Consider the following 14,956-nt stretch of genomic DNA (forward strand, 5'->3'; position numbering starts at 1 on the left):
GCTACTGGCCCTCACCATGGCTTTGCCCCGAGGGAGAGAAGGCCAACGGGGTGGGACGGCCGGGGGCTTTGGAGCTGCAGCATCCCACTTCATGTCTGGCTACCTTATCCATCGAAGGGTACCTAGAGCATCCGAGAAGATGCTGTCAGTGCTGATGGCTTGGGGCTGGGGTGGTCTCAGCCTAGCTCTTGCTTTGGTTTTCCATGGTTTAGGGAGTTTTGCGTGGGGCAGGACAAAAGCGGGTCCTTTGTGGGTTTTGAGCCCATCCCGGTGCTTTCAGGTCTGCTTGGCTTTAGCAGAGAGGACCCTCTCCCCACGCAGGCTGGGGGCCCCCAGCATGCCCACGGCTGCGGGGGTGCATCCAGGGCTCGGGGCGGCACATTCCTGCCCCCCCCAAAAGCGGTCGGACGGCGGAGCCGCGGCACAGCCCCCTCTTCGTGCCGATTCTTCTCCTCACAAGCACGTCTTGTCCCCGCGGCCCAATGTCTTTCATAGACGGCGGAAAGTGAAATTTGTGCAATGTCTGTAGGAGGCTGAAGAAAGGCCCTTTGTGTGCCCCCCGCGCGGCGGGCAGCCTCCAGCAGCACCCTCCGCCGCCCCGCGGCTCCCGGCTGCCGGCCTCAATGCGACGCTTGTCCGGACGCCGGGATCCGCTCTTAAAGCCGGAGCCGGTCTCCCCCGGTTAGTGCCACCGGTGGCCCCGACGGGGCGGGCACGGCTCCGGGGGGTCCCCCCTGCCACCCTGGGATGTTTCTGTACTGGAAGAAGCGGGGTGCCTACGAGCTGGAGGCTTTGCCCCCCGGGCTGGCGGGGCTGGAGTATGGGGCGGTGGAGCGCTTCTCCTGGAGCTCCAGCCTGGACATCAGCGAGGAGCTCGGGGGTAGGTGTCTGGGGAAGCCATGGGGGGCTGCGGGCAGCTGCGCTTGGCCTAAATCCTCCAGCGCTGACAACAAGTGTGAGGGGCTGGGAAGAAGTTGCAGCCGGAGCAGGGATGCGGTGGGGTTCCTGTAGGGAAAGCCGTAAGGATGATGCGGTGGGATTCCTGCAGGGAATGCCGTAAGGATGATGCGGGGGGTTGCTGTAGGGAGTGCAGTAAGGATGATGCGGTGGGATTCCTGCAGGGAATGCCGTAAGAATGATGCGGTGGGGTTCCTGTAGGGAATGCCGTAAGGACGATGCGGTGGGATTCCTGCAGGGAATGCCGTAAGGATGATGCGGTGGGGTTGCTGTAGGGAGTGCCATGATGATGCTGCAAGTGCAGCAGGGAGTGCTCAGCACACAGCTTCATACCCCTGGCATTGCTCCCTCCCAGCCCAGACGGGCATCTGAAACAGCGAGCTGGTGCATGGATGGTCCAGTTCCAAACTCATTTGCCATCACCAGGAGAGCCGAGTGTGGTAACAGAGCTGTTAGGAGGAGTAGGAGGAGGTGACTGTCTGGATAGAGGAGGTGATGGGGGCAGGATCCCTCCTCCAGCCCCTCAAGTGCCTGGTGGGGACCCAGATCCCCTCCTGCCTCACCCAGAAGCGGAGGCTCCCTCTGTGTGCTCCAAACCATGGGGGAAGAGCCCCGTGGCTGTGGCCGTGCCGGTGGCTGCGGTGGGGCTGTCCCCTGGCACTGCCGCCTGCTCTGGCCGGCCTCGGGCTTTCTGGTGAGTTGGGAAAACTTCCCCTTGGGTGCATGAAGGAATTTGTTTTATCCCGTTATTATTCCCGATAGGTCAAGTGAAACGGCGGCGGGGGCCAGCCCAGCCCGGCGGCGCTGCGGGGCGGCCGCGGCGACAGAGCCCTCATTGTGCTCCCGCCGCGGGGGCAGCCCCAGCGGCTCCCCCTGCCCGATGTTCCTGCGCCCTCATCCCGCAGCGCCGGCGCTGCATCACCTCGCGGCCGGGAGCTGGGGCTGCCGGTACCGCCGACCCCTCTCCGGGCAGAAGCAGCGCTGCCCCAAAAGGCGGTTTTTCCCGCAGGCTGAGCCTAGCCCCGGCCTTGGCCACGGTCCCGCTTGAGCCGGCGTGGATGCTGTTTTGTTGGCAGCAGGGATGCAGGAGAGGGAGCAGCGCGGTGGGGGAAGCCCCTGTAACAGCCACCCAGCCTCCGTATCAGCTCCCACCGGAGCATCGCGGGGCTGTTCGTGCTCTTCCTTTGCTGGCAAGCAAGCCCTGGAGTCTGTTATTTTTAAACGATTGGATGAGACACATAACAAAAGCCTTCAAAATAGGATTTGTGCCTAAGGCCGATTTAACTGTCAAAGCTTAAAGTGGCCCCTAAGCCCCATTGGGGCTGGCAAGTGGCAGATTTAGTGTTGCTGTGCCAGCCCCACGGGAGCTCGGGCAGGTCCGAGTCCTGATCCTGCAACTCGGGGTGCCGGGCAGGGGGTGCCAGATCCTGATGCCACAGAATGCACGGTGCGGGGATGTAGAGCTGGCTCCTGGGCAGGGGGTTTCGTCCCTTTCAGCCTCGGCTGAGCCCGTGTGCTTTGCTTTGCACGGGCAGGGCCGGGAGCGGGGCTGGAGGGGCTCGCCCTGGCACTGAGCCCTGCTCTCTCCCGCAGCCGAGCCGTGCCCACCGGAGGAACCAGTGCTGCGCTGCCAGAACCCCGACTGCGCCGGCGAGAGGAGAGCGGCCAAGGTGGGTCCTGTGGGCTGGTGGGGAGCGCTGGGCAGCTGCTGCACGGTGTTGGTCTTATGGATGCAAAGGGGCAGCGGGTGCACGGGCACGTCCCCTGGCCCATGCTCCTGTGCATTTGCCGGTGGTGCCGTGGTCTTGCTCGTTTCCCTTGGCTGGTGTGATTCAGGCTAATCCGCTCCATCCCGTCTGTTCCACTGCTCACTAATATGATGCCAGAGCAGATTTCGGGTCTCTTCTCTCCCCGCTTTGGCTGGCTGGGTGCAGGGCCGGGCTGGATCCACACACGGGCTCCCATTGAGTCCCAGTGTTCCCGTGCCGCGGGCAATGTCTCGCTGGCACGGCAGCAGCCCAGCTGTGCCGGGAGGTGTGCCGCGGCGCTTTGTTTGCACTGCTGGGGTGGCAGAGCCAGTGCCGGCGGGGCCACACGTGGCACTGGGCTGTGGCTGCCTTGGGGCACACCGGGACCACCCCAACACTGTTATCAGAGACCCTCGATGGTGACCAGCAGGTGAGGGGTCCTGGCTGGGATGGGGGCTTGTCCTGCATCGCATCCGCCCTCACTCCATGGGGCAGCGGCTGAGGCTGAAGCTGCCGTGTGCTGGGAGCACAATGGGGCCAGGAGCTGGGGTGGGCAGAGGGGTTTGGGCACCTCTTCGTGGAGGGATGAGCCCTGGGCAGTGCTACCAGCACGGGGTAGACGGGGAGTCCTGCATCCCTGTGGGGCAGCTGCCGAGGGTCCTGGGGGTGCCACCAAGCAAGCGGTCACTGCCTGGAGCCCATGGCCATGCTCTCCGTTCTGCAGGTGCCGTGATGGCCACAATGGTGATCGGTGGGAGAGGAGGATTGCTGGGGGCAGGGGTATGGGGCATCTTGAGCAGGGCTGGTGTTTGTCTGGGGGGAGCTGCCTCACGGTAGGACGCTGGTGGGTGCTGGTGGCGGTGGGTGCACTGGAGGGGCTGGAGGCCCCTCGGGGAGCGCGTCAGCTCTGACCTCAGCAGCGCCCGAGGAAGGGGGGCAGGAAGCGGGGGTGGCTGCAGCTCATGGCGCTTCCTCCCGCAGCAGCACAGCGCTGCAGGCGGCGCGGGCAGGGCTGCGGCTCCCCCCGCAGCGCCGCACACCCTCCGCACACAGCACAGTGACGGGGGTCCCGCACGGACACCGCGACACACCGGCCGTGCTGGTAGAGGCCACTGGCACCGCAGTGACTGCAGCGTGGCGCTGGAGGCCCCACCGAGGCGGGCGCTGGCCGGGGGTCACGGGCCATGCACCGCGCTGGGGGCCCGGCCGGGGGGTTAAAAATAACCCGCTGTGAATGCCCGGCGGGGCCGGGGCCGCGGCCGTGGCCAGCACACAATGGGAGGAAACGCGCCGGGCTCGAGCATTGTTCTGCTGCAGACACCCGCTTCCTCCGTCCTGCCGCGGGGACGCTGCTCCCGTCAGCACCGGGGGGCGGCTGCGGGCACCGGGGAGGTGCCGGAGGCGCAGGTGCCTGCCCCCTGCCTGTCACCTCCATGCTTGGGCATGTGCCACCTACCCAAGGGCCCTGCTCAATGTGGTGCAGCAGGGAGGGGGCTCCATGGTGCGGAACCATCCATATCCTACTCGCGCTGCTTTCCCCATGCCCACTCTGGCCTCAGTGTTGCCCATGAGCCAGCACCAGCTGGGGATGGGAAGGGGGGTCCCCGCTGCTCATGGTGCTGCCGGTGTGCCATAGCCGGCAGCCTGTGCCTGACCGGTGTGTGTGCCCGCAGGTATGTCACCACGCGGAGTGCCGGCAGCTGAGCTGCAGCGGTCCCCTCAGCCTGTGTGAGCTCTGTGACAGCCGCCTGTATGGAGCCATGCACTGCGATGGCCACATCCGCTTTGACCTGCCCCCGCCAGGTGAGCTGGGTACCGGTTCCGCATCCCAGTGGCATGCACTTGGGGCTGGTGCTCTCAGGGATGGGATTGGGAAGCAGCCGTGGCCAGCACAGGGCTGAGGTGCCGGCACAGCCCATCCAAATGCCCATTTGCAGGCTCCATCCTGGCCCGCAACATGTCGACACGCTCATGCCCGCCACGCACCAGCCCTGCCTCTGATGTGGAGGAGGAGGAGGAGGGACCAGCCGACAGCAGAGGGTGAGCCTCCAGCCCTATATGTCCCCTCCATGTCCCAACCCACACCGTCCCTGCTACCCTGTCTGCCCTGTGCCCACAGGGAGCGGAGGAGCTCGGCGCTGAAGCTGCCCAAGAAGAAGGCTCGGCGCCGGCACACAGACGTAAGGCACCGGCCCCTCTCCCTGGGGTGCTCAGTGAGCAGGGGGCACCCATGGGTGAGTGATGCCACCTCCCCTAGGACCCCAGCAAGGAGTGCTTCACCCTCAAGTTCGACCTCAGCATCAACGTGGAGGCAGAGATCGTGCCGGCCGCAAAGAAGAAATCCCTGGGGTGAGTCTGCCGGGGATGGGGATGCGGGGACCGATGTGGGGATAGATGGACACGGGGCTCGTGTCCCTGCAGGGAGGTGCTGCTGCCGGTCTTCGAGAGGAAGGCGATCGAGCTGGGCAGGGTGGACGTTTACCTGGACCAGTCGCACACGCCGCTCTCGCTCCAGTTCGAGGCGTACCGCTTCGGGGGGCACTACCTGCGCGTGAGAGGTGCGCCGGGGCCTGGCGGGGGGCTCGGCTCTGCCACAGGGCTCTGACCACCCCTGCTCCCGCAGCCAAGCCCGGGGATGAGCTGAAGGTGGAGCAGGCAGTGCAGGATGCCCGGTTGGCCGCTCTGCCCATTGTGCACCCTGCCGGCACCGCTGCGCTCCTTGGGACAGCGCCAGGACAACGGGAGGGTGCTGACAGCCTGGTGAGTGCCAGTGACAGCTCTGTGCTAGGTGTGGCAGCTCAGCCAGGGGCACCAGCCCCACGGCTGTGCCATGCGCCGGCTGGCACCAGAGCTAACAGGAGCCCTTTGGCGACTGCTCTGTGCCGCCCTGGTTCCGTGGCTCGCCCTGTCTGCTGGTCCTCCTCTCACCATGGCCCCTGGAAACTGCTGAGCACAGCTCGGTCCTGCCCCATGGACCCTGGCCCCAGATAACGCGTGGGGCTGGGCTGGCTGCCACTCCCCGTGGGAACAAGCTGCCAGGCTTACAGCGGGGACGCGGTGCTCAGCCCCACGCCGGCAGCCCCTGAGCGCGGCACACTGGCCCTGTGGCTAGGGCTGGTGGCCTCCCGTGTCCAGCACTACAATGCCTGGCTACGGGACGAGCACGGCCCCAGTGGGGCGAGGGGGCCAGTGGGCAACCAGCCACCCCTGCGGGGATCTAAGCCTTCCCGGGGGCATCTGGGAGCTGAGCCACACCGGGGCCATGGTGCTGGCAGCAGCCAGGGCACCTGGGGACACGGCAGCACTGTGAGTAACGGGGATGGGGCCCACAGTGAACGTGGCAGGGCATGGGGCTGTGCCGGCAGCGGTGGCAGCAGCATGGCCATGACCTTGGCTTGGTGGCAGTGTGCTGCCCTTTGTGCCGGGATGAAGACATGGCAACGGCTGCATCCCAGGGATAACAGGAGGAGCCCGGTGCAGCGGTGCCCGGGGCAGCAGGAGCCGCTTGGCCGTGACCCAGCTCCCGCGGCCGGCCAGGGGGCTTTGATCTCCGCCGGTGAATTGTTTGGCTCTGGTTCGCTTATCTGGTGAGGAGGGAAATTAGTTTTTCGGCGCTGGCCCCACCTCCTTTTGTTTCGGAGGAGCCTGCCCGGGTCCAGCTCCACCGTCCGAGCTGGGAGCATGGCTGAGCGGCTCGGTGGGGCTCCTGCCCCATCCCGTGGGATGCCCTGAGCCCCTGCGCCCTGCGCCCCGCGGCTGCTGTCAGGCTGGACGAGGCCGAGGGCATGCGCCCGGGGAGGTCGCATCCGTGCGGGCCGAGGCATGGCCGGGGTCTGTCTGCCCTGGTGCTCCGGTCAGCCCTGCTTGAGGCATCGTGCTGCGCCGCGGTGCTGGGCGCTGACCACGGGGGCACTGGCTGTGTCCCCACTGCAGGCTCCGGGCCGGCGGAGGAAGACAGACGGAGTTCCTGGGGGACAGCACATCCCCAGCCCGAGCGTCCCCGCACACCAATGGCACCGATACGTGGAAGAACCGCCGCCGCCCGCGCTTCAGCGGCTCTTCGGCTCCGGCACCAGCGCCGGCTCCTTTGGGCGGGTGGTGGGCTGTGGGCATGGGGAGGGAGCAGTGGAGCTGGGATGGGTCCCTCCAGTGGGGCTGGAGCTCCATGGGCAGGGTGAGGGGTCCGTGGCACGCGGGCACTGGTTGCTGTGCCCCCCGCTTTCGGCCAGGAGAGTGAGAAGCTGGAGCAGTTAGCGAGCCGGCTGCACGCCTACGGCACCTTCGGGCTGCCCAAGCTGCCGCCACGCTCCGCTTCGACCGCGACTCCTGGGAGGAGGACGGGGACGAGGCCGGGCTGGCGATGGAGGACAGTTGGCAGCAGATCATCCATGGCGCAGAGGTAGGGCCGGGGGGCGCTGGGGGCCGCAGCGGCGCTGCCCCACCACCGACATGGCGCTGACGCTCAGCCCCACAGGCCCTGTCGCGCCGGCAGTGCCACCAGCAGGAAGCCATCTGGGAGCTGCTGCACACCGAGGCCACCTACATCCGCAAGCTCAAAGTCATCACCGACGTGAGTGCTGGCGATGGCTGCGCCGCGGCGGGGGGCCGGGGCTGTGCCTGCACCCCACCGGCTCCCGCTCTGTCCCTGCAGCTCTTCCTCTGCTGCCTGCTGAACCTGCAGGAGTCGGGGCTGCTCTGCGAGGTGAGCAATGGGGCTGCGGGACCGGGGACCCCCAGGTCGGGGCTGGGACCCCGGTTGGCTGCAGCAGGGTGAGGTGCCATCCCCATGCAGCCATGGCCTCACTGCAGGTGGATGCTGAGCGGCTCTTCAGCAACATCGGGGACATCATCCGGCTGCACCGGGAGCTGTGGCGCGGCATCATGGCCCCGGTGCTGGCCAAGGCACGCCGGACCGGGGCGCTGCTTGACCCGGTTGACTTCCTCGATGGCTTTAAGACGGTGAGTGGGGACACCGTGCCGTGGTGGGGCTGTGCCATGCTGTGCCCTGCGGTGACCCCATTGTGCCCCCCAGTTCGGGTCCCTCTTCAAGCCCTACGTGCGGTACTGCATGGAGGAGGAGGGCTGCATGGAGTACATGCGGGCGCTGCTGCGGGATAGCGAGCTCTTCCGCGCCTACGTGACGGTAAGGGGAGCGGGCAGGAGCCGGTGTGGGGTGCCGGTGTGGGTCTGACTCCTGTGTGCCACAGTGGGCTGAGAAGCACGAGCAGTGCAGCCGCCTGAAGCTGAGCGAACATGCTGGTGAAGCCCCACCAGCGCCTCACCAAGTACCCGCTGCTCCTCAAGTCCGTGCTGAAGAAGACGGACGACCCGGTTGCCCCGCGATGCCATCACCGCCATGGGTAAGGGGATGGGCACATGGGCGGTGGGGTGGGGAGGTACCCGCCTCGAACCATCACCCTGGGCACAGATTGGCTCTGTGGAGCGCTTCATCAACGACGTCAACTCGCGGGATGCGCCAGCGGCAGGAGCGGCAGCGCCTGGCGCCATCCTCAGCCGCATTGACGCCTATGAGGTGGTGGAGGGCAGCACGGACGAGGTAGACAAGGTAGGTTGGGCATGGCAGAGCTGCCACGCCGTAACATGCTACCCCTGTGTTCTTGTAACCCCATGCTACTTAACGCCACCCTTGCCATACCATGCTATGCTACCCTATGCCATGCCATGTCATGCCACCCTGTGCGTGCCGTGCTACTCCATGGCACCGGGGACTCCGGCAGCTACTGAAGGAGTTCCTGCGGCTTGGACCTGACGGCCCCAATCCTGGCACGTCCCCGGAGGACACGCGGCCAGCTCCTCCTCGAGGGCAGCCTGCGGATGGCGGAAGGTAAAGACAGCAAGGTGAGGACAAGGGAACGGGGAGCCCCGCCCCTGCCCGCCCGCCCCTGCCCACGCACCGCCGGCACCCACAGCCCTGCTCTCACCCCAGGATGGACGTCTACTGCTTCCTCTTCACCGACCTCTTCCTCATCACCAAGCCTCTCAAGAAGGCTGAGCGCACCAAGGTGATCCGGCAGCCCTTGCTGGTGGACAAGGTCGTCTGCCGTGAGCTCAGGGACCCAGGTGAGCAGTGTCAGGGGTGATGGGGCACCAAGGGGGGGTCTCTGGACACTGCTGACGTCCTCTGCCCGCAGGCTCCTTCCTCCTCATCTACCTGAACGAGCTGGGGAGCGCCGTGGCTGCCTACACGTTCCAGGCCAGCGGGCAGTCGCTGTGCCGCAGCTGGGTCGAGGCGGTGCGCAATGCCCAGGTGAGGGGCACGGAGGGTGGGCACGGGTCCCTTGGCCACCCAGAGCCTCCCTTCATGCCTCCTTGTGCCCAGAACCTGCTGCAGCGGCTGCGGCAGCGCCGACGCCTGGAGGAGCAGGAGGAGGAGGACGGTGAGAGCGATGCCTCGGCTGCCAGCTCCCCCACCATCCTGCGCCGCGGCAGCGCCAGCCCGGACTCGCAGCGCTGGTAGGAGCGGGACGGGGGCCCCGCACCCCTCAGCCTGGTACAGCCCCTTCCTCACCATCCTCTCCCTTGCAGCCCATCTGACGGCTCCACCGAGACCCTCGCTGTGGTGGCCACAGACGGCGCGTGACGAGCTCTCCTCCCCGGACTGGACACGGGGCCCTTCAACTCGACATCGGACGGCTCCTCCATCGGCACCAGCACGTCATCGGCGCTGGCCCCCACCTCCACCGAGACCTCCCCCAGGGAGCTGCCTGCGGGTGCCCCTGCCTGTCCCCCTGCCCCATGGCACGGCCTCCCCGGCCAGCGGCTGCCGCTCAATCCTCCATCGACGCGCTTACGGCACGCTCTCACCGCCTCCCTGCGGGACTTCGGCCAGCAGCCCGAGGAGGGGCGCGAGCCCCCCATGGCCCCCACGCCCCACGGCCCCCCCGCGCCCCGGCTGCGCCGCCAGACCCCCGTGCAGCTCCTGCCCTGCCCCGCCAGGGGTGCTCAAGTCCAAGTCGGAGGCCAACCTGCCCCAGCTCCTGCTCCCCAGCCCCCCCCGGCCCCGCTCAGCCAGAGCCGCAGCCTCTCCGACCTGTGCGCTGCGCCCCCCAGGACTAGCCCTCATCAAGCCCCCGGCCCCCGGCTGCCCCTGGCAGCAAGCGGCAGCTCCACCTCGGAGCTTTCGGAGCCGGAGGAGCCGGTGGAGAGCCCGGTGTCCCTCCAAGGGGACTCGTCACAACCCCCTGCCCCGCTGCCGCCGGACCCTCTCGGACCCGCAGTCAGCACAGCACCGCAAGCTGACGCTGGCGCAGCTCTACCGGATTCGGACACGCTGCTGCTCAACTCCACGCTGACCGCCTCGTAAGTGACTCCTGGAGGATGCTCTGTTGTTCCCCTGTTGCCAGGGTCCTGGCACCGAGGGCATCTCCCCACTGTGTGTCTTGCAGGGAGGTCTGAGAGCCGCCGGCGCGGTGAGGATGGATGCACGGCTGCACCAAGGAGCTGCTCCCACTTCTAACCATAGCGTAATGCTGGGGCCGGGCGATGGATGTCACGCCAGTGGGGACACGGAGGGGGATGCAGATCAGTCCCCTCAGCGAGAACATAGCCTGGCATGGTGGCACGGGGCTGCCTGCACCTCCTGGGAGTAGGGACAGGCTCATGCCAAACCCTTGTCCATAGAGATGAGGGTTGTTTGGTTGGGCCCAGCTGCCCCATGGTGCATCAGACATGGGGGGCGAGGAGGAGTGAACGATGTTGGCGGGTGGTGAGTGGGGGAAGGTGCTGAGAGGGACGTGGCGCTGGGGCACGTGCTGCAAGCGCGCATGGAGGAGGCTGGGCAGGAGGGATGGCGCTGGGCTGCGGGCAAGGTTTGCCCTATGGGGTTGGGATGGTGGCAGCGGTGGCAGTGCCTGGGACCGGAGCGTGGAACCGCGGTGGTGGCCGGAGCACCGGCTGCCGTCCCGTGCCGCACTCCGTGTCCTGGCCAAGCAATAAACCCAGCTGGTGCACGCTCACTCCGCCTCGCCTCTCCTTGGCCCTGGTGGCACCACACACCCATGCAGCACCGTGGTGGGTACATGGCACAGCTCCAGCCTCATGGTGGGGATGGAGCCCTGTGGTTGGGGTCAGCACTGCTCCCTGTGCCCCCTGGCCACACTGGTCTGTGCCAGCGGGAGGGGAGGTGGTGGCCTGTGCCGGGCGGCGCAGTCCCTCCCACACCCCGTGCTCCCGTCATGTAGTTTCGTACCCCTTGGACATGTTTCCAAAAAAGCATTTCCTCCTGCCGCGGCTGCGGTAAAAGCCCGTGTGGGGAGGGCTGGTGCTCACTCGCTGCACGCTGCCGGCGGTGGACATGGGGCGCTGGGGCCCCCTATGTGGGCGCTGAGCTGTCCTGACACCCCACTGCACCGTGCTCACCGCCCGGCATGACCAAACCGCGTCACCTGCAAGGATGAAGCGCTGCTGCCCGGGCGCAGGTTTGGGTGAGTGCAGCAGTGGCCCGGCCCGGTGGCACTGGTTGGGTGATGTAGAGCAGGGTGGGTATGGGGTAAGCCCAGTGCTAAGCGTGCCGAGTGCTCGCTGCGCAGCCTGGCACTGGGGTCTGCCTTGCCCAAGTGCCACCAGTGTGGCACAGACATGGGAACTGGGTTTGGCCAGAGGGGCAGCAGCCTGCAGGCAAGGGCCAAGGCTGGTGCTGGCACACAGGCACAGAAAGCGGAGGCTGCACCGGGGCTGCATTACGGGGCAGGGATGGTGTTTGCGCGGCACAGGATGTGGTGGTGGTCCTGCTGCCGGGGAGCCAACAACGGGGCTGCACCTGCACTGGCTCCTGCCCGCGGGCACCCGCTCCCGTGCCGGGAATGCGGCAGCGTCTGCGCTTGGCAGGGCCCCCCATGGAACGTCGAGCCTCGGTGGTGACTCAGAGTGCCGATGGCAGCCGGGGCCGCGGCAGCCGCCTCGACGTGCCGGCAGCGCTGCAGTGTGCGCGGTTTTCCAGTCTGCCGGTGGGTTTAAATGGAAATGATTCAGCTGCCGTAATCGGGGCCATCGGCGCTTGGAAATCCTGCCCTGGCAAGGAATTCCCCTGGCCCGGAGCCCACCCCTCACCCACCAACACTGGAGGTGCTGCACGGGCACCCCTTCGCCACCCTCACTGCGGCTCCCCTGGGTGCAGCAATCAGTGCCCCAGGGAAATGGGGTGGGAAGATGAAAAGGGGTGAGGCGCTGGCACAGGGTGCACAGAGAAGCTGTGCCTGCCCCATCCCTGGCAGTGCTCAAGGCCAGGTTGGACACAGGGGCTTGGAGCAACCTGCTCTAGTGGAAGGTGTCCCTGCCCGTGGCAGGGGTTGGAAACTGGATGAGCTTTTAGGGTCCCTTCAACCCAAACCAGCCTATGATGACTGGCAGGCTGGCCAGAGGAGCGTCACCTACCTCCCGGGCCCCATTTGGGCATGAAAAACAATTAAACACATGCCAGGAGAGCTCTTCTCCAAATCCATTTAGAAAGTGCCTTTGCCTGCCTCAGCTCAGCCCTGGTTTTTGCTTTCTGCACATCCTCCTTTTGCTTGATGTTTCGCACTATCGAAACTCCCCAGAGAATGAACAGAGGTAGTGGGAATGACCCAGATATTTAATGTAACCCCTCAGCCCTCCTGCTCCTCTGCTGTTCTTTCTGGGATGATTCCAGCCGCCACAATCGGTGCCATCGGCGCTGGGAAATCCAGCCCCCGGCGAGGAATCCCCTGGCCCCAGCACTGGGGGTGCTGGTGCGGGCACCCCCTCGTCCCCTGCCGGGGCTCCCAGTGGCGCAGCGCCGGTGCCCCGGAGCGGGGGAGCCGTGACCTACTTTGGACACACGTACGAGGCGCGATAGCATCGGGGTGAGCGTGAGGCGGGCACGGCTTCCTCCGGGGGAGGAAATCGCCTCCTCTGTGGGGAGATAAACCCCAGGAACGTTCAGCGCCGGCAGCGTTAACCCCTCCTGCCCCCGGCTGCCGGCGACCCCCGTGTTGAGCGTCCTACTCCGCTCCCGACCGGCCCGGCAGCACCGTTAGGGCACACCGGGAGGCACCCGACGGCAGCCTCCAGGCACAGGGATGGTGCTATGGCCCCTGCAGCGTGCGTGCCCCGCGGGGCCAGCAGGAAGCTGGGGAAAGCTCAGCGCAGGGGATGCTACGGGGCATTCCCGGCCACACATTCGTGCTGCTCCGGGGCTGCAGCCGTCCTGCCCTTCACAGGCTCCGGTGTCTGCACGGCGCTGGGCAGGCTCGGCTCTGGCTCCATCAGCCCCAGAGGTTCTGGGGCTCTGGCTCTATCAGCCCCTCTCCCTGCCCGCAGGTGATCCTGGCAGCGCTGTGCCTCGCAGCAAGTGAATCGCAGCCCCCAGGCTGCCGGGACTGCGCCGTGCCGTGGGGGCAGCGGGTGCCGGTGCGGCTGCGGAGGCACATCACCAAACCCCGCTGCCCCCTGGCATGAACTGGGTCGAAGCAGTTCGCCGGTGCTGCAACCGTTGTCCTGCAGGTGAGAGCTGCCCGGCCCGCACAGCCCGGCATGGCTGTGGCACACTGGGAGTGTGGCCCTGTGTGGCCATGCTCTTTGTCACCCCATTGTCCCCACAGGGATGTTCCTGCTCACCCCTTGCTCGAGCCATGGCAACGACAGCATCTGCACCGCCTGCCCCGCCGGCACCTTCCTCTCCCAGCCCAACACCCTCACCAAGTGCCAGGCTTGCTACGAGTGCGACCACCAAAGTGAGCTGGCTCTGTGCTGTGCCATGCTGTACGGCGCCATGCCATGCCCCTCACTGCCTGCCTGTTTCCTGCAGCCTTCCAGAGCGTGCTGACCAACTGCTCGGCCACCAGCAACGTTGTCTGTGGCTGCGAGTCCGGCCACTTCCGCCAGTGCCACAACAGCGCCTGCAGCGAATTCTCGTGCCAGCAGTGCGAGCCCTGTGCCGGGCGGCTCGTCCAGCGGTCCTGTGAGTGCCCTGAGGCTGTGCCACGCTCCCGCCGGCGCTACCACCTCTGGCCGTGCCACCCGGCCTGACACCCAACGTCTCCCCAGGCTCAGAGGCGCAGGACACGGTCTGTGGTGGCTGCAAACCCGACTTCTACGCCGAGGGTAGCGAGTGCCGGCCGTGCCACATGTAAGTACAGGCCCTCCTATGGCGTGGCATGGCACGGCACGGTGCCCATGGCTCCCTTCTCCTTGCAGGACCATCCCGGAGATGTGTGGCAAGGAGTGCCAGCGGGTGTGCGGCGTCAGCGGTGGACAAGGTGCGGGGTTGGCAGTGCCGGGGTGGTGGTGGTGGTGGCACAGGGGACACTGCACCGGCTGGCTGATGGTGATGCTCCTGCTCCTCCTCACAGGCTCAGGGCTGGAGTACATCCTGTTGGCGCTCACCGGGCCCCTCTTCCTGGGTGCCCTCGGTATCTACCACAAGAGGAAGCGGCTCCGGCACAGCACCCTGGCAGGCAGCAACCTCACCCCGATATCTGGGGCTGTGGCCACGCCACAGTGCCAGGTCAGTGCCCAGGGGTGGGACAGCCAGTGCTGGAGCCAGCCATGCTCCCCACCAGTGTTGGAGCGTACCAGCGGCGTGGCAAGGCAGAGCCCCATGTGCCAGGCCCTACTGCGGGGACAGCCCGGCGAGCTGGAGCCCTCTGCCCCACTGGAGCCCCACAGCACCCTGCTGCAGGGCAGCCAGCTCTACACTGTCATCGACGCGGTGCCGGTGCGGCGCTGGAAGGAGTTCATGCGGGTGCTGGAGCTGCGGGAGGCAGAGATCGAGCTGGTGGAGCTGGAGGTGGCCCACATCCGTGACCAGCAGTACGAGATGCTGAAGCGCTGGTGCCAGCAGACCAGCGCCACGCTCGACCGCATCTTTGCCGCACTGGAGCGCATGGAGCTGGCCGGCTGTGCCGAAGCGCTGCGCCGGAGCCTGTCCGCAGGGCCCTGACCCCTGGTGCTGCAGGCCGGCAGAGGGAGGTGCCTCAGCCGAGCCGTACCCCTAAGTATTGTTACTTATGCCGTGTAGACATTTTATGTCAGTTGTATGTCCCCTTCCTGCCCGCCTGCCCCCTCTATTTATGTCCCCGTGCTCACGGGGCCGAAGGGGATCCCGGCACACCGGCTGCCCGGCCCCTCGCGGGACGAGCGGGCACCGAGCCCCCGCGAACCCATGGGATAGTTCTCAAGGCCGCCCGCTGCCGGCGGCACGTGCCCCCACCCCAATAAAGTGGCACGTTCTCCATCCGCCGGTCAGGGTCATCACCGCGGGTGATGCTGGC

At 66.8% G+C, this 14,956-nt stretch overlaps 2 protein-coding genes across 2 annotated transcripts; both read left to right on the top strand.

Moving 5' to 3' along the window:
• The first annotated feature begins 706 nt into the window (after positions 1-706).
• PLEKHG5 (pleckstrin homology and RhoGEF domain containing G5) lies at positions 707-10,029 on the top strand. The gene is given in 31 exon segments (XM_030507853.1): positions 707-880; positions 2,551-2,627; positions 4,379-4,508; positions 4,643-4,745; positions 4,825-4,885; positions 4,963-5,054; positions 5,127-5,263; positions 5,329-5,465; positions 6,639-6,658; positions 6,660-6,760; positions 6,763-6,800; positions 6,935-7,004; positions 7,007-7,104; positions 7,180-7,275; positions 7,357-7,407; positions 7,515-7,664; positions 7,738-7,848; positions 7,913-7,957; positions 7,959-8,052; positions 8,123-8,172; positions 8,174-8,204; positions 8,207-8,271; positions 8,444-8,512; positions 8,514-8,564; positions 8,636-8,786; positions 8,858-9,179; positions 9,252-9,425; positions 9,484-9,530; positions 9,533-9,654; positions 9,656-9,989; positions 9,992-10,029. Coding segments are annotated over 31 exon segments (3,198 nt in total). The 5' UTR covers positions 707-747.
• Positions 10,030-11,118: 1,089 nt separating this feature from the next.
• On the top strand, positions 11,119-14,845 carry TNFRSF25 (TNF receptor superfamily member 25). The gene is given in 11 exon segments (XM_030507854.1): positions 11,119-11,143; positions 11,574-11,578; positions 13,005-13,131; positions 13,134-13,187; positions 13,286-13,417; positions 13,492-13,644; positions 13,731-13,812; positions 13,881-13,942; positions 14,036-14,145; positions 14,148-14,153; positions 14,155-14,845. Coding segments are annotated over 11 exon segments (1,227 nt in total). The 3' UTR covers positions 14,626-14,845.
• The last annotated feature ends 111 nt before the right edge of the window (positions 14,846-14,956 follow it).

The sequence above is a fragment of the Strigops habroptila genome, chromosome 16 (genome assembly GCF_004027225.2).
Source record: "Strigops habroptila isolate Jane chromosome 16, bStrHab1.2.pri, whole genome shotgun sequence".
Classification (NCBI taxonomy): domain Eukaryota; kingdom Metazoa; phylum Chordata; class Aves; order Psittaciformes; family Psittacidae; genus Strigops; species Strigops habroptila.